At 44.6% G+C, this 16,393-nt stretch overlaps 1 protein-coding gene across 1 annotated transcript in view; it reads right to left on the minus strand.

Moving 5' to 3' along the window:
• The window catches only part of Prkce (protein kinase C epsilon), a 523,658-nt gene that overhangs the window by 105,205 nt on the left and 402,060 nt on the right, over nt 1-16,393 (minus strand). Inside the window, 1 exon segment of the mRNA XM_038319964.2 lies at nt 5,056-5,210. Within this exon segment, the coding sequence (XP_038175892.1) occupies nt 5,056-5,210 (155 nt within the window).

Consider the following 16,393-nt stretch of genomic DNA (forward strand, 5'->3'; position numbering starts at 1 on the left):
AATAATAGAAATGGGTTAACCAAAGATATAAGTGCTAGCTAGCAATATGCTTAAGTGATTGGCCAAGCAGTGATTTAATTAATATATTTTTTCTGTGATTATTTCGGTTCTGGGAAGCCAGAAATGAACAAGTGGCTTTCTACAACAAACTGGCACACCAATGTGGTTGACTAAATCCACATCAAACCTAAGAAAGCTTGAAAAGGAATTCTAGACACACAAAACAAACAAAGTTAAGCAATTTCTCAGATGGGCTCTATTTGCTAGAAGCAAGCAGAGGCAAGATTTTTTTAAGAGTTTTCCTGACTCAGTGGTAGCAGCAAAAACTGTGTGGTTTAAAAACAACGGCTTCCTGGTTCACCAGCATAAACAGCTCTGACTCTTCTGGGAGGTTCGGCTACAGAGCCTTGCTTGAATGGGGTTTGTGGGCCTGGGTGCTTGTATGCCTGCTTGGGGTTAGGAGGAAAGTGACTGAGACCATGCCCGTGGCTCAGCGCCCCCTGCCTGGGCAGGCAACAGGACCTGGTCTGCTAGGAGCGCCCAGGCAGGAGAGCATGGTGGATTCCTGCCACCATACACAGAGATATTTCCAGACCGCGCATTGCACTGCATGGCAGATTTAGCTATTACTCAAATAATAAGACTTTATTGCTGCACGCTCCTTCTCAGAGTTAAAGTGGTGAGCACGGCTCCTACCTGGCAGTCCCGAAGCTGGAGGTAATGGTACCTCTGCCATTTCGAAAGGCAGAGAGAGGCAGAGAAAGTACCCAGGGCCTCTGCAACCACGCTGCTTACCATTTTTAAAAGCTCTCCAGGACAGAAAAGGATTACAGAAACAATAGGACAGATTCAGACATAAAATACCTCTAAATAAGACACAGTGTGTTTTAAAAAGGTACATAGGCTTGGGATAGGGAAGAAAAAGAATATAGACAGTTATAAAAGGAAGTAAATGGTTTATAAAAATAAATAAATAAAACAAAGTATTTAAAGAGACAGAGTATAGACAGTTGTAGATTAAAAGAAGTAAAGAAAAATAAGCCATGTAAAGATGGAATATACACAGAGTCTGGATTATGTATACTATTGTGTTTTCTTTGAATTTTTTGACTATGAAGGAGCTAAGTACAGAGAGACATTTCATTGTATGGATTGCTAAGATAAACCAGCATATATATTTTAAAGGTATTATGACTTTAGAATTTGGGTCTAAGGATTTGTTGCTTTGGAAAAGAAGTTCTTTTGTTTCTACAAAGGATGAGAACCTGTGGATTTCTTCTAGACTAATGTAGTTTGATGGTCCAAGATCCCCTGAAAGATCTCCATAAATATCCCCAAAATACTTTCCCCAACAAAAAGCAGAAAGCAGTTTGGAGAGAACTACTCTCAAATTCCCAAATACTATTTATAAATGTTTGTTTACACTTAAATGAGGGTATGCTATAGAGATGGATACTTTGCATGGTATGGATCTTGGTTTATTGATACAAATTTAAGGTCAATTTTGTTATTTGTATATTTCTGCTCTTAATTAAGGTATTGTGTTTTTACAGCTCATTTAAAAATGTAATGTATTAAATTAAATTAATTTAAAAATACAGGTTAATAGTCATCTATAATAGTCTATAGCAGTCATTTATAATAGTCTCTAATAATCGAGCTTGTAGTTATGTTAGTTAGGTTTTTTTTAGATGTTCTGAGATATATTTCAAATGGATAGGTATTCTTCAAACCTTTAAAAGATTGTAAAATATGACATTTAAAATGTTTTAAGAACTTACAACTTTTCATAACAATAAGACACATTTGCTCCTGGCATCACCAATCTACTTCAGGAGGATAAGGGGTATTGAAGAGGCTCCTCATGGAGTTTGTTAGCCATTTGGGCAAGAAACTGCTCTTGTCTGAGCTACTTGAACTGGACTTGCAGGACCCACAGAAAAATGACTGCTAAAGTTGTCTAAAGAAGATGAGACAGTCCTTTGGGGTTCCTGCTTTATGAAATAGTCTTTCAGACATTCTGCAGGACACAGAAGAAAATTACTGACAAACTGCCAATATAGGCAGAACTGTCTTTGAAACTTCCTGTTTCGTGGAAAAGTATGCTGGAAATTATGGGCCTGTAGGCTGAAGATAGATGCTCCAATGTCACAGAAGAACTTTGGGTGACTGTCCAGGCAACAAGAGGTCTCTGTTAATTCTAGAGTTTTGGAAGTTGCTTATAATGTACTTCCTGTTTACTTAGGTAATATTATATCCTTCTGAAGTCTTTGATGGAGTTGAAGAATAGATAGTTATAATTATAATGAGTCTTTGATGGAGTTGAAGAATAGATCGTTATAATTTTCCTTAGTTATGATAAAAGATAAACTAGATATAAATATTGTAACTACAATTCTTGCTTGATAACTGTTTTGTTGTATGTAATTTTATTATGTTAAAGTTAAAACCTTCCTTTTTATTTAAACAGAAAAGGGGAAATGGTGTATATGTGTTGCTTTAATTGGTTAATGAATAAAGAAGCTATCTTGGGCAGACTAGAGCTAGGTGGGGAAAACTAAACTGAATGCAGGAGAAAGAAGGCAGAGTCAGAGAGAATCCATGGAACCGCCAGAGGAGAAAGATGTGAGCAGCCAGTCTGAACATTGCTGGTAGGCCACAAGCCTCATAGTAAAATATAAAATAAAAGAATTGGGTTAACTAAAGATATAAGAGCTAGCTAGCAATATGCTTAAGTGATTGGCCAAGCAGTGATTTAATTAATACAGTTTCTGTGTGATTACTTTGGTTCTGGGAAGCCAGTAATGAAAAAGTGGCCTCCTACAACAACCAACTACCGTGTACACCAACATATAAGACTTTAAAAAACACTACAGGTTTAAGAAAAATGGCCCTTAGAAGAGCTTGAAATTTCGTGAAGTGTCCACACAATGGTCTAGACCAGCGGGTCTCAACCTTCCTAATGCTTCAAACCTTTATTACATACAATTTCTCATACTCCTGTTGTGATGACCCCAACAATAAAATCATTTTGTTGCTACTCCATAACTGTAATCTTGTTACTGTTATGAGTTGTAATATAAATATCTGATATGCAGCATAACTGATATTCAACCCCTATGGGGATCATGAGGTTGACAGCCACTAGTCTTAGTCTTGGACACATGACCAGTGGTGGATGCACCAACAGAACTGAAGGTAATGTAACCTCCAGTGAACTACATTCCGTATGCTCCCTTCCCCTCCCCACCAAGTAGGTAAACTTGTGAGTTTCCTCTGAACAACAATACAGCACAATAAAGACAATATGACATCACTGCTCAGGTGACGGTATACTGTGCAGCACAGGCATAAGATTTTTTTTTTTAAAATAAGTTTTCCTGTTCTGGCTGTTCTTAAAATTCCTGGGCTCATGTGATCCTATTGCCCCAGACTTCTGAGTACCTAGAATTATAGGTGTATACCATTATGCCCACCATGGGCATACAGATCTTAGACTCAAACCTGCTTTCAAGGTTACCAGAAGGGAAATCTCCTTGGGTGGGCCCACTAGCCCTTGAGAGGAGGCTCTATTCCTTCTCTGAGGTTAGAAACTCTGAGAAGTTAAGCCCTTCTCTCCAGCAAGCCTTGTCAACTGTCAAGTCTTAAGAACAAAAATTCTGACCATCAGCATATGACCTTGGAAGAAGAACCCAGACTTCATATGGGAAGCTGACTTAGCTGTCACCTCCACCACAGCATGGTGATACTGAACATTAGACATGGTTGGGAAGCTGGGAAATGAGTAGAGGTTGTTCCCAGACTCCAAGGTTGTGCGATATGAGTCAGACAGCAACATGAAGCACAGACATGGATCCCCACAGGACAGGCTAGAGCCACGTTTCTCAACCTGTGGGTCGTGACCCCTTTCACAGGGGTCACATATCAGATATCTTGAATGTCAGATATTTACATTATTATTCATAATAGTAGTAAAATTACAGTTATGAAGTAACACCAAAATAACTTTCCGATTGGGGGTCACGACAACATGAGGAACTGTATAAAAGGGTCATAGCACGAGGAAGGTTGATAACCACTGGTCTAGAGTGTGGTCTGCTGGAAACACTGACCTCCCCCACCCCGGTGCTCCTGCCCCGAATTTATGAAACTGGAGACTAGTAGAAGGAAGGGAATCCTGGGGCGAGCTTGACCAGTATCTTTCAGAGAACAGAGAGTCAAGAGCAGTCAGACCTGCTGACAGAGCCTGGTCAACTCTAGCCTAAGGCAAAGCTGTTCCTCCACCACCCAAGTTTTGACCAAGTAAAGAAATGAATAGTCACTGGGAAAAAGCAACTTTAGCATCTTTGTTGCTGATTTTAAGTATTTACTCCTCCCTCCCAGAATTCCTGACCTCACAAAAGAGCCTGCCTAAAGCTCTTTTACTGGAAAACAAGTGTGCGTGTGTGTGTGTGTGTGTGTGTGTGTGTGTGTGTGTGTGTGTGTGTGCTTGTTGGAAGGGGACTGGGCTACTAGCAATAAATAAAGGACTGGACAATCTGAAAAAAGTCACTTCCTGTTGGATAATGTCTAGTTCCCACTCCCCACCCCCACGCCTGGAACATAAACCTCCAGCCCTGCACAGGACTCCTCCTTCCCAGAGTCTATTGACTGGAGACAGTTAAGCCAAACAAACTCAGGAAAGGGCAAGAGATCAGGAAGTGGAGGAAGTTCGTGGCACAGGAGGAAAAAGACAAGAGAATACCCTGATGTTCGAGGAAGAGGGTGGAGGAGTCAGAGGAGTGAAGGCTGCCTCAGGATCACAGAGTCAAGACTTTAAATGTCACTGCTCGAGCATTAAATCAAAACAGGCATAAACAGCCGGTCAAATCTCCTGGGGCCTTTCAAATATTAACATTCATAGTGATAAACAACGCCCCCTCCCCGCCCCAGTTCTCTGTATGCAAATTGGAACAAACAGCTGCTGGGAGACCCGCTGGGCAAGGACCAGAGGTAGTTCAAGTGTCTGGAGAAGTCGGCTTTTGTTTTCTGAGGAGGAAAGAGAGAAGAGGCTACCTGTAGATCACGCCATGCTGGTGGAGGAACATGAGAGCAGACGTGACCTCTGCAGCATAGAACCGGGAACGAGGCTCGTCGAATTTTCGGGACCGCTGAATCTGGAACATGAGGTCTCCACCGTTTACATATTCCATGACGAAGAAGAGGCGATCCTGGAAGGAGAGAAGGAAGTGCTATTAAGCCAAATCAGGGCAGCATCTAGTTAGGGCTGGCTATCCTCTGGGGATCCTCCAGGGGCAAACAAGGCCTAATGGCAGGTGAAGGCTGATGGTGTATTCCAGAGTGAGACTAGGGAGGAAACACAGGGTGTCAAGGGCTGTGTAAAATTCAGTCTTTGGGGATGGGGACACAGCTCGGTTGGTATAGGGCTCGTCTAGCAACCAAGAAGCCCTGGGTTACATTACCAGAAGCACACAAACTGGATTTATGGTGCAAGGCTGCAATCCCAACTTTGCAGGATGGGTAGAGCCAAAGAATGCAGAAAGCCCTTACACCAGGGGTTCTCAACTTTTAACACACTTCCTCACGTTGTGGCGATACCAACCATAAAATTATCTCATTCTACTTCATAATTGTAATTTTGCCATTGTTATGAATCATATGTAAAGAACAGTCTGTGTTTTCCAATGGTCTTAGGTGACCCCTATGAAAGGGTTGCTCAACCCCAAAGGGGTTGCGACCCACAGGTTGAGAACCACTGCTCTAGGCTTTCTTTCCTTAAACCCAGCCCTAGGGAGCTGAGCCACAGTCACCCACCACTCAGGGTAGCCCCTCCTTATCTGTATCTATGACAATGTGAGGAAAGAGAAGCTCAAATCCACTTTGCACACCAATTCCTAAGCAGCTAGCACGTGAGATAGCACTGGGGTTTCGGGGAAGGGCTCCTAAGCTGTGTGGTCCTGCTGGCCTACAGTCAAGGACGGAGACAGGACATGGGCAGAGTGGCAGAAAAACACCAAGGGAACTGAGCAAGGTGTCAATACATGCCGCTATCTGAACTAGAAAACCAGAGAGGAGCCTAGAAGGAGATAGACCTTACTTCACCAAGTCAGGGACAGATACCTCACCGTGGGGCAGAGTGAATATGCGTAGGGACAGCAATGTGACCAGACCAGAGGAACAGCCAAGCTAATGGAGGTCTAAGAGGTCAAAGAGACACAAGGCGTCTTGCTCCCCACAACAACCCTTCTTCTTTCCCTTCAGTCTTTCTCGTGTCTCATGTAGCCCAAGCTGCCCTCAAATTTACTATGTAGCCAAGAAGGATCTTGAACTTTGATTCTCCTGCCTCCACTTCCTAAATGCTGCGATTAGCGGTGTATGCTGCCATGCCTGTTTTATGTGGGCTGGAGATCAGTCTACCAACTAAGCTACCTCCTCAGCCCTGGATGCATTCTTAGCATTGAAATGTATTCTAAGAGAAGCTCACCAGAGGACGTCATCTTCCCCTAAGACTGAATAAAATCATCCACAGATCGCTCTTCACTCAGGAAGCACAGCTATTTCACTCTTACCATTCCTTTGGCAGAAAGTGCACACTAATCTCTTCTGTGGGCTATGTTACTGACATTCAGAGAGGACCCAGGGTAGAATTTCTCTTCCATTTGTCTCATATTTCTTCTCTCTGTGTTAGTTTGAAAGAAAATGGCTCCCAAAGGAAGTGCCATTATTAGGAGGTGTGGCTTTGTTGGAGGAAGCATCTCACCATGGGGGTGGTCTTTGAGGTCTCTTTTGCTCAAGTTTCCCCTGGTGTGACAGACAGGACACTTTCAATTGCCTTCTGATCAAGATGTAGGTGGAACCATGTCTGCCTGCATGCTGCCATGTTCCCCAACACGATGATAATGAACTGAACCTCTAAACTGTAAGCTGGCCCCTCATTTAAATGTTCTCTTTTCTAAGAGGTTCTGTGGCCACGGTGTCTCTTCACAACAACAGAAGCCCTAACTAAGACATCCTCTAAGGCCTCCCCTGCTTTTCCCCCAGCACGTCAACTTGTCCTCACAAGTTCATGCTGCCTTGCTGACTGTTCATCTGAGCCAGTGGTTCTCAACGTGTGGGTCATGACCCCTTTGGAGATCAAATGACCCTATCACAGGGGTCACATACACTTATCCTACATATCAGATATTTATATTATAATTTGTAACAGTAGCAACATTATAGTTATGAAGTAGCAATGAAATAATTTTATGGTTGGGGTCACCGCAACATAAAGAACTGTGTAAAGGGTTACAGCATTAGGAAGGCTGAGAACCACTGCTCTAAGCATTCCTTCCCATTCATATCCTCAAGACAGATACTGCTCAGACCAACTCCCACCCAAGGGAGTCAACAGCTCTAACAGTGGGACCAAGCCACTCATTGTTAAAGCCCCAGGTGATCCTGATATCCTTCCAGGGTGGGGAGCCACAGACTCTCATCCATCTGATTTCTGCCAAGATATTTTTACAACAATAAAACTTAAGGAATACTAAACTAGTCCTCTTTTTTCATTTCAAGGATTCCCTCTGTGATGTAAATTAAAACTACTTTGAGATTCTATCTGACCCCAGTCACAATGGTTTGCTATGGGACAATGGTCTTGTATTCTGTAAAGATTTGTTACTTGTATTTTAATAAAACACAGATTGGCCAGTAGCCAGGCAGGAAGTAGAGGCAGGGCGATGAGAACAGGAACATTCTGGGAAGAGGAAAGGGTCAGTCTACAGTTGTCATCCGGACACAGAGGAAGCAAAATGAGACTGCCTTGCTAATAAAAGGTACCAAGCCATGTGTCTAACACAGACAAAAAAATTATGGGCTAATGTAAGTTATAAGAGTTAATAGATGGGCTGGAGAGATGGCTCAGTGGTTAAGAGCACTGGCTGCTCTTCCAGAGGTCCTGAGTTCAATTCCCAGCAACCACATGATGGCTTACAACCGTCCGTAATGAGATCTGGTGCCCTCTTCTGGCGTGCGGGCATACATGGAGTCAGAATGTTGTATACATAATAAATATATAAATAAATCTTTAAAAAAAAAGAGTTAATAGAAAGCCTGAGCTAATAGGCCAACCAGTTTATAATTAATGTAGACCTCTATGCGTTTCTTTGGGACTGAAAAGCTGCGGGACCGGGAGGGACCGAAACCTCTGTCAACAATGGCTATCATCAAGAAAGCAAACTGTGCCAAGTCCAGCAGCTGCTGGCAAGGATGGGGGAGTGGTGGCACACCACTGGTTGGGGATGCAAACTGGTGAAGCCACTGTGGAAGTCAGTGAGGAGGAGGTCCCTCAAAGAACTGAAGACAGAACTCCAGTAAGATCCAGTCAGATCACTGGTGTGTACCTGAAGGATTGTGCATCCACATGCCAGAGAGAGCTTGTACATCCAGGAAGACTGGTGCCCTATTTGTAACAGCTAAGACACAGAACTAGCCTACGTGTCCACCAACAACAGAATGAAGAAAATGGGGTGCACACACGCGATAGCTTAATTCAGTGAAGAAAAGGATGAAATTGTGTGGAGGAAGAAAGGGTGTGAATGAAGGGGGAGAGGTACAAGAGAGAGTAATGGGCGTTAGTGTGTCAACCTGGTGCGACTCTCAGTGAAGGACAGTCTAGATAGGCTAACACATGACCACATCTCTGCGGCTGTCCTGATGGCCGTATGAGTTGTGGGAAGTCTCAGACTCAAAGCGCACAGCTCCATCCTCTGGTTTGGGGCCCTGGTCTGCATCAGAGTAGAGAAGACTGGCTGAGTGGTAAACACACATAATTTTCTCTCTCCGCTCTTGAAAGTGGATGCCACGGACTGTTTCACGCTCTCACCACGCTGAATTCCCTGCTGGGATGGACTGTACCCTGGACTCAGAAGCCAAATCAGTCCCCTTCTTCCATAAGATGCTTTTTGGTAGGACACTTCATCATAGTAACAGAAATAAAATTAAAACAACAGGGGGGAAAAGACCAATTTTAAATGTTTTTGCTTATACATGGAGTCTAGATTTAACTTTCGCTGTGTGTGCATGTATATGTGGATGTGTGAGTGTGTGTGTGCACAAGGAAAGCAAAAGAGGGATCAAAAAGAGGAAGGAAAGGGATTAATAAGAGAGGGGACAATAGTAAATAATGGTTAAATATGAGAAAAATACAATGATATATGTATAAAAATGCCTCCATGAAGCCTATTATTCTGTACACTAAAACTTAATTTAAATAAAAAAAAAGGAATCCCTCAAAGAACAAACACCTTAGCCATCCAGATCACTCAGAGGCACATGAGAGCAGGGATCCTTGCAGCCCACGCTGTTTCTGATTTGGAACTTAAACATCGACATCTCTAACAAGGTCTCAGGAGATGATGCTGGTCCAGTGACCACACTTGGAGAACCTCTGTCCTAGAGGCCATGGGACCAGTCTTTCCCAAGGCAAGCACAGACACACTGCTTGTTCACACTGCCCCATCAGCTGAACAATTCTCCATCAGAAATAATGGCCACGATGTCCAGCGAGTAGTGACCACCCCGACCTTAGGCTGTGGCCACAATGGAGGGTTTGAAGAATCCAAATCTCTACAGGGAAAACATCTCCCTCTTCTCTAGTAGTCTACCCTGACATTAGCCACGTAGTCCTCAGGGTAGAGGCTGCAGAGTGACAGAGGGGAGTGCCCGCCACAAGTATAGCCCTCACTGGATGCCTGATTGCGGGCAAAGAAGTTTATCTCTTTCAACTTTCCAACCTGCAAAAATAAGGATGCAGGGTCTACCTTAAAGAGGTATGCTTTACTTTTTGCTTTGCAGTACCCAGGGCTCAAATGGAAGAGTCTTGAGCATGCTAGACAAGCTACAGGCCTAACCCTAAATTCTATGTTAAAACATCCAGTTTGTAGTTGGTGCTCCGTGAGGATTAGCCAGGCCTATTGTCACTGGCTGTAATGATAGCCGTTATTACTGCGTACCTCTTTTCTAACCTTTCTCCAGCTTTCTTTCCTGATTATCTTCTCTTTCAACAAATATCACTTCCTGAGCCCTCAGGCTGTTTTCCTCCTGTTGAGTCTATGTCCTTGCCTGTTTCTTTTCTCTTTTCTGTTGAGTCTATGTCCTTGCCTGTTTCTTTTCTGTTTTCTGTGTTACCCCTGCCTCTTTGCAGACTTCTCCCTGCAACCATGAAGTGCCGAGCTCTCAAGGCTGGATGCTGGGCCTTCTTGGTGGTGTGAACTTATTTATGTACACCCACAGCTTCCATGGCTCTCTGCATGGATGACTCATAAGCTTAGCCCTAGACGCCTTCTGTAAGTTCCAGACCCTCGTGTCTGCTTCTGATCCCCCTCCAGATGCCTCTCAGGCCCTCAAACATGTCAAAACGAACCTCATCGTCTTCCTCAGCAAGATGGTCCTCACATGGAGCTTCCTGTCTGAGGTCCAGTCTTCACCTTCAGCTGGGATTTCAAGCAGTCATCTCTAATCCTCCCTCCGCTACCTCCCCAACACCCTCCCCTAGCCCTGCTGCTCTTGCCTTTTCTAGTGCCCTGCCCACTTCTCTTGGTCTCCACCACTGCCATGCTGACCTCTCCAACTCAAGCAGCTTTTCTTTCTTGTCTAGAGTTTGCTCTGTTAGGAGGGTTTCTGCACTTGTCTCAGCTTAGTGTCCTGATGTTGGTCATGCTGTAGCTGGAGGGACTCGGCTGAGATGGAATATGATTACACTCTTCCATATTCCTTCCCTCACCCTACTGCTATTAATATGTGTGTGTGTTGTGTGTGTGTGTATGTGTGTTGTGTTGTGTGTGAATATGATTACACTCTTCCATATTCCTTCCCTCACCCTACTGCTATTAATACATGTGTGTGTGTGGTATGTGTGTGTGTGTGCACGCACTGTATGCTGTACAGGCACATGAGTGTGTGGGTATGTCGAACCATGAATGCATGTGTGGAGGCCAGGGCAAGAGATCAAGCATCTTCCTGTTTCATTCTCATCCTATTACCTAGAGATGGTCTCTCACTGAACTGCAAACTTGCCCTTTCAGGTAGATGAGCTGGCCAACGCAGTGTCAGGAGCTGCCCCTCTCTGCCCATCAATACTAAAGTTACAGGTATGTGCAGATATGCCTAGAATCTTACATGGGGTCTGGTGATTCAAACTCGGGCCCTTCTGCTTGCACAAGGGAAGCGCTTTCATCCACTGAGTAACCTACCAAGGGCTCCTTAATTCTTTTAAAGGCTTGTGTTCCTCTTAGGACAAGCAGAAAACACCTTAGCACACTGTAGGACTCATGTGATCTTCTGAGTCACTTGCCTTCCAGCTGTCCCTTACTCCTTCTGCCCTAGAACCTCATTTCATGTTCTTGCTGTTTGGAATGCCTCCCCTTCTCTCTCTCCCACAATGAGTTCCATCTCCTTACTGCAAAGATTTCAGTGCTGTCAACTTTTCTTTGGGGAAGCTGTCCTTGATTTTCCTGACAAGATCCACTCCATCTGTCTTTGTGTTATGTACCGTGTTACAACATTCAGCTCAAGGGATGTCATATTTGCGTGACTAGGATTTTCCCATTACCTATGTATTGGCTAGATTTATGTCATCTTGACACAAGCAATTTCATTTTAGAAGAGGAAACCTCAATTGAGAGAATGCTCTCACCAGGTTGGCCTGTGGGCAAGCCTCTGGTGCATTTTTTTCATTAATGATGGCTGGGGCATTGTGGTGGGGCACTCCGGCTCACTTCGGGTAGTATACTAAAACTGGCTGGCAGTCCTGGGTGCTACAAGAAAGCAAACCAGGAAATCCACAAGCCAGTAAGCAGCACTCCTCTTCAGTGTCTGCTTGAGTTCCTGCCTTGAGTTCCTACCGTGGCATCCCTCAGTGATGGGCTTGTCCGCTGCAAGCAGAGACAATCCTTTTCCTCCTTGTGCTGCTTTTGGTCTCAGTGTTTCCTCACAGTGAGAGAAACTTTAGCTGAGGCAGTCTGTATGCTCCAGGAAGGCAGGGGCTGTTGGTAGCTCTGCAGTGCTTCTTATGATTTTTTTCTTTTTAAAGGAATTAGAAGCCCCAAAGAGAAATTTTTGTAATTCTCTTTTTTTAAAAAATAAAAAAAAGTGCTATAGATCTGGGGACAGAGCTTAGTATGTAGGACACTCCTGAGTTCTATACCCACTACTGCACAAACAACATTCAGTAGGCAGAGGCAGAAAGACCAGAAGTTCAATGTCACCCTAGCCTGACCCTGAGTTTTGTTTCTTATCCTCTCCATCAGCTGGGGGCAAATCTCACACACAGTAGGTTCCTAGTGCATCTATGCTGAGTGCTTGCATTTTTTTCTTTTCCTTTTTCTTTCAGTTTTTCAAGACAGGGTCCCTTCTTGTAGTCCTTGCTGTCCTGCAACTCACTCTGTAGACCAGGCTAGCCTTGAACTCACAGAGATTCACCTGTTTCTGCCTCCTGTGTGCTGGGATTAAAGGTAGGCGCCACCCCTGCCCATTCCTGAGAGCCCGCCATATACCCCCATTGTTAGACATTCCAAAGAAACCGGGCGTTCCTGTGTTATTTCGGAGCAGAAGAGCTCCGTCCTTTTTGAACTTTCCTTTGTGTCTGCTCTCTTCCTCACACGGCTCCAATGACTCCGCCAAAGCATTAACTACGGACCTCTTTACACATGAAGCCTGCTTTCTTCCCCCATAGGGCTCCTATGACCCCAAAGCATAGCTACTGACTTTTTGACATGTTAGGGATGGTTTCTTTCCCACATGGCTCCTATGACCCCCCTTCCCGCCACAAAGCATAGCTACTGACCTTTCTACATGTTAGGTATGCTTCAAAGCAAGGCGAGCTTCCCCTTCCCTCCCTCTATTCTGTGTGGGTTGCCGCTGACCTCTGACACATTTGAGAAGGGTGTTTTGATGCAAAGGGAGAAGCTCAATCATTCTGGGAACTGCTTAATTATATAAACTGAAATCAAAAGAAAGCTGGCAGGGCCCGCGGCTACTCATTAATCTCCTCTTGGCACCCACAGAAAACAAAACCAAAAACCAACTTCCTGGTAGAGTAAGCAAATATGTTTTCTGAGGTAATCAAAGGTTTGAAAAGCCTATTCTACACCCACCTCCCTTAATCTCCCTTGACTGTCTAAAATGTTACGGTCTTATGATAGCGAGTCAAAAAAAAAAAAAACTGCAAGGAGATTATGTGTCATGGCCATTTAGGGCAAGAATAGGGAATGAATGACCAACCAGTTGGAATGACCACATCATGGCTTTGAAATTCCCACTAGCCTCCTTTTTCCAACTCACCCACCTTCTTGCCTTCCAAGGTGACCCCAGCTTGCGGGCTCATCCGCCCTTGAGGTATGACAGATAAGACAGAGGCGTTCCCTCAGCAGCGCTGCACGTTCTGCCAAGGGGGTTTGTTTGGACACACGTTCTCCACCATTTGTTAGATGTTTATAAGCACCGAGATTCTATCTCGTTTTGACTTCACACGAAGGCCCAACAGGAGACTAGACTTGGAACAGTCCGCCTTTGATGAACCTGTGATGACATCAGAGCCTTCTCTAGTGCACCCAAGGGAGTCCTCTTCTTCTCTGCACTCCCACCTAGTGCTGGGGACACAAACCATAGGCTTATACGTGCTGGGCAAGTGTCCTACGATTGAGTAACACCAGGCCTTCACTCCACCTTCTAAACAACGTCTCCCTACCCTACCTCACGTCCACATATCTAGGTCAGAGTTCCCAATCTGTGGGTCAAGACCCCTTGGGGGTCCAAAGGACCCTTCCACAAGGGTCGCATAAGACCACCAGAAAACACAGATATTTATATTACAATTCATAATAGTAGCAAAATTACAGTTATGAGGGGGGCAATGAAAATAATTTTATGATTGAGGTTCACCATAACAGGAGGAACTGTATTAAAATGGTCGCAGCATTAGGAAGGTTGAGAACCACTGACCGAAGGCATCAACTCAGCAGGATTTCTTAAGTATGTGGCCTGCATTTTGGTATCCAGGGGAAGCAGAAAGTTACATAAGTTATGATTCTGGTATCCAGGAACTAGGAATGTAACACAGGAAACCAGAGGGCAGTCCCATCCACTAGATGAATTCTTCAAGAAGTGAGCAGGTTGTGAAAAACTGTGGATCTGGCCTGAATCTTCTTGGGTATTTGTCACTTAGGCCCTACCATGCACAGGTCACCGTAAGAAACAGTTACATAACAAGGTGATCTACCTATTCTCCAAAATACGAGTGTATGGTGGAACTGGCTATGGCTTTGGGATTTGGTATAGATTCGCCTAACTTGGGGCAAATACCAGTCCTATCCAGAACAAGGTGAGGCAGAGGAGGGGAAAGCCTGGAGGCAACAGAGCAGCCTGAGACTGGAGGCAAGTGGAAATGAGCACAGGAGAACAAGAGGGTAGGACCACCCACTAAGCAATCCAATCCAAACCAGCCCATCACTCAGGAAGCTGACTCCTAGGAAACACTGCAGCCATCCTCGACACTGAGGTGAGACAGACTGCAGGTGGGGCTGCGGGAGGGCTCTGAAACCCAAGTAGGAGAACGGGGATTCTAGAAAGCTTTTAAGTTGTAAAGTTACATAATTAGAGCCGACTTTAAGGGCAATCACCTCGGAAGCAGTGCCTTAGAAGCGAGATAGCTTAGAGTTGTTCTACCTTTCGGCAAGTTTGGTGATATACGAGCGTGTGTGTGTGTGTGTGTGTGTGTGTGTGTGTATGTGTGTGTAAGCAGAAGAACCATTCTCTCTAGCAAATTTTAAGTGTCTGATACAGCAATTGTAGGGACTAAACTATACAGAAAAGATCTGGGATGTAATCATCTTACATTGCTGAAACTAACTCCCAATTTTGTCTCCCCTGGTCCCTGACAACCACCATCTTTCTCTCTGCTTTTATCAGCCTGAATAATTTGAATTTATCACGTAACTGGTATCATTTAGTTTCTTCTTCCTCTTCCTCTTCCTCTTCCTCTTCCTCTTCTTCTTCTTCTTCTTCTTCTTCTTCTTTTTGGAGAAGGGTTTCTCTATAGCTAGAGAGCCTGTCCTGGAATTTGCTCTGCAAATCAGGTTGGCCTCAAACTCACAGAGATCTGCCTGCCTCTGCCTCCCACATGCTGGGATTAAAGGTGTGCGCCACCACTGCCCAGCTAGTACTTTTCTTCTACACTTGCCTTATTAGACTTATCATAACATCCCCCAATTTTATCCACGTTTTTGGAAATGGAAAGACTTCTTTTTTAAGGGCAAATACTATTTTTCTGTACATAGTCAAGAAGACTGTTTTTCATCGCAACCTTCCGTGTCAAAGAGAGTGGACCCAACCCTACGAGCAGCAAAGAGAAGATCCTTTCACAATTTCACAATTATTATCATTAACGTTCACTCAATTAGAGTTGGTTAAATGGCAAAAACTCACATTCTAGTCTACTGGGTAAAAGATACAGACATGATAAGATGTTTGTTTCTAATTGTTTAACCTAAGCAGGGAGTCTCAAGTTAAAGTTCAAAGGGACCTATAGTTGGGTCAAATTGACTCACCTAATAAAACTCAGGCAAGCATTTCCTCCTTCAGATAGCACCATATTTAGCCCCAAGACCAACCTCAAACACTGTTCCCTACCCTCCCATGCTTCTGTCTGGGTGTAGAAGGTGGGGAGAGGAGCCCTGCAGTGCCTCCCAGCAGAGGACTCTTGCTTTCACAGGACCAGCAGCACCTGTAGAAACAGCTCTTCTCCAAGGCTCTGATGGTCCACATGAACCAGACCCAGCTGTGAACACCTCAGCAGTGCTGGGCACCAGAAGGATCCCTTCCAAGAGTGAGGCTGCCACCACGGTCAGGCAGGAAGGGAGTGTCTTTGTTCCCAGTTTCCTCTTTGTCTGACAGATAGAGGTTAGACAGAAGCCTTTCCATCCATGAAGGACACTGTGGTGCTGATTCACGGAAGCTCTTTCTTTTTCTCCATTGTTTGATGAGCATCGTGCCCCAGCTGACCTGCCTCCTCCCAGCATCCTGGCTTCCTCCTGGTTCCACCCCACTGGAGGCCTTCTCCAGTAATTGGCACTTGTGAGGCATGGCAGCTAGCCGACATCCTCTGTCTCCAGCTACTGCTGCCTTACCCTCCAGGAAAGCAGCGAATCTACCACACGCTGCCCCAGTCACGTCCCCAACGAGTAGCCCTGGTCATCTTGCAGAAGTTTCATGCTTTGCAATACAACTGGAGCCCCAGAATCTGCTCTGTACATGCTGCACAAGATCGTGACACAGGCCACCTATTTCTCTGATGTCGTCAAGAAGTAATTTAAACAGAAAAGGAGAAAAAGGGAGTTGCTGCATTGGAGCCCAC

The sequence above is a fragment of the Arvicola amphibius genome, chromosome 2 (assembly GCF_903992535.2).
Source record: "Arvicola amphibius chromosome 2, mArvAmp1.2, whole genome shotgun sequence".
Classification (NCBI taxonomy): domain Eukaryota; kingdom Metazoa; phylum Chordata; class Mammalia; order Rodentia; family Cricetidae; genus Arvicola; species Arvicola amphibius.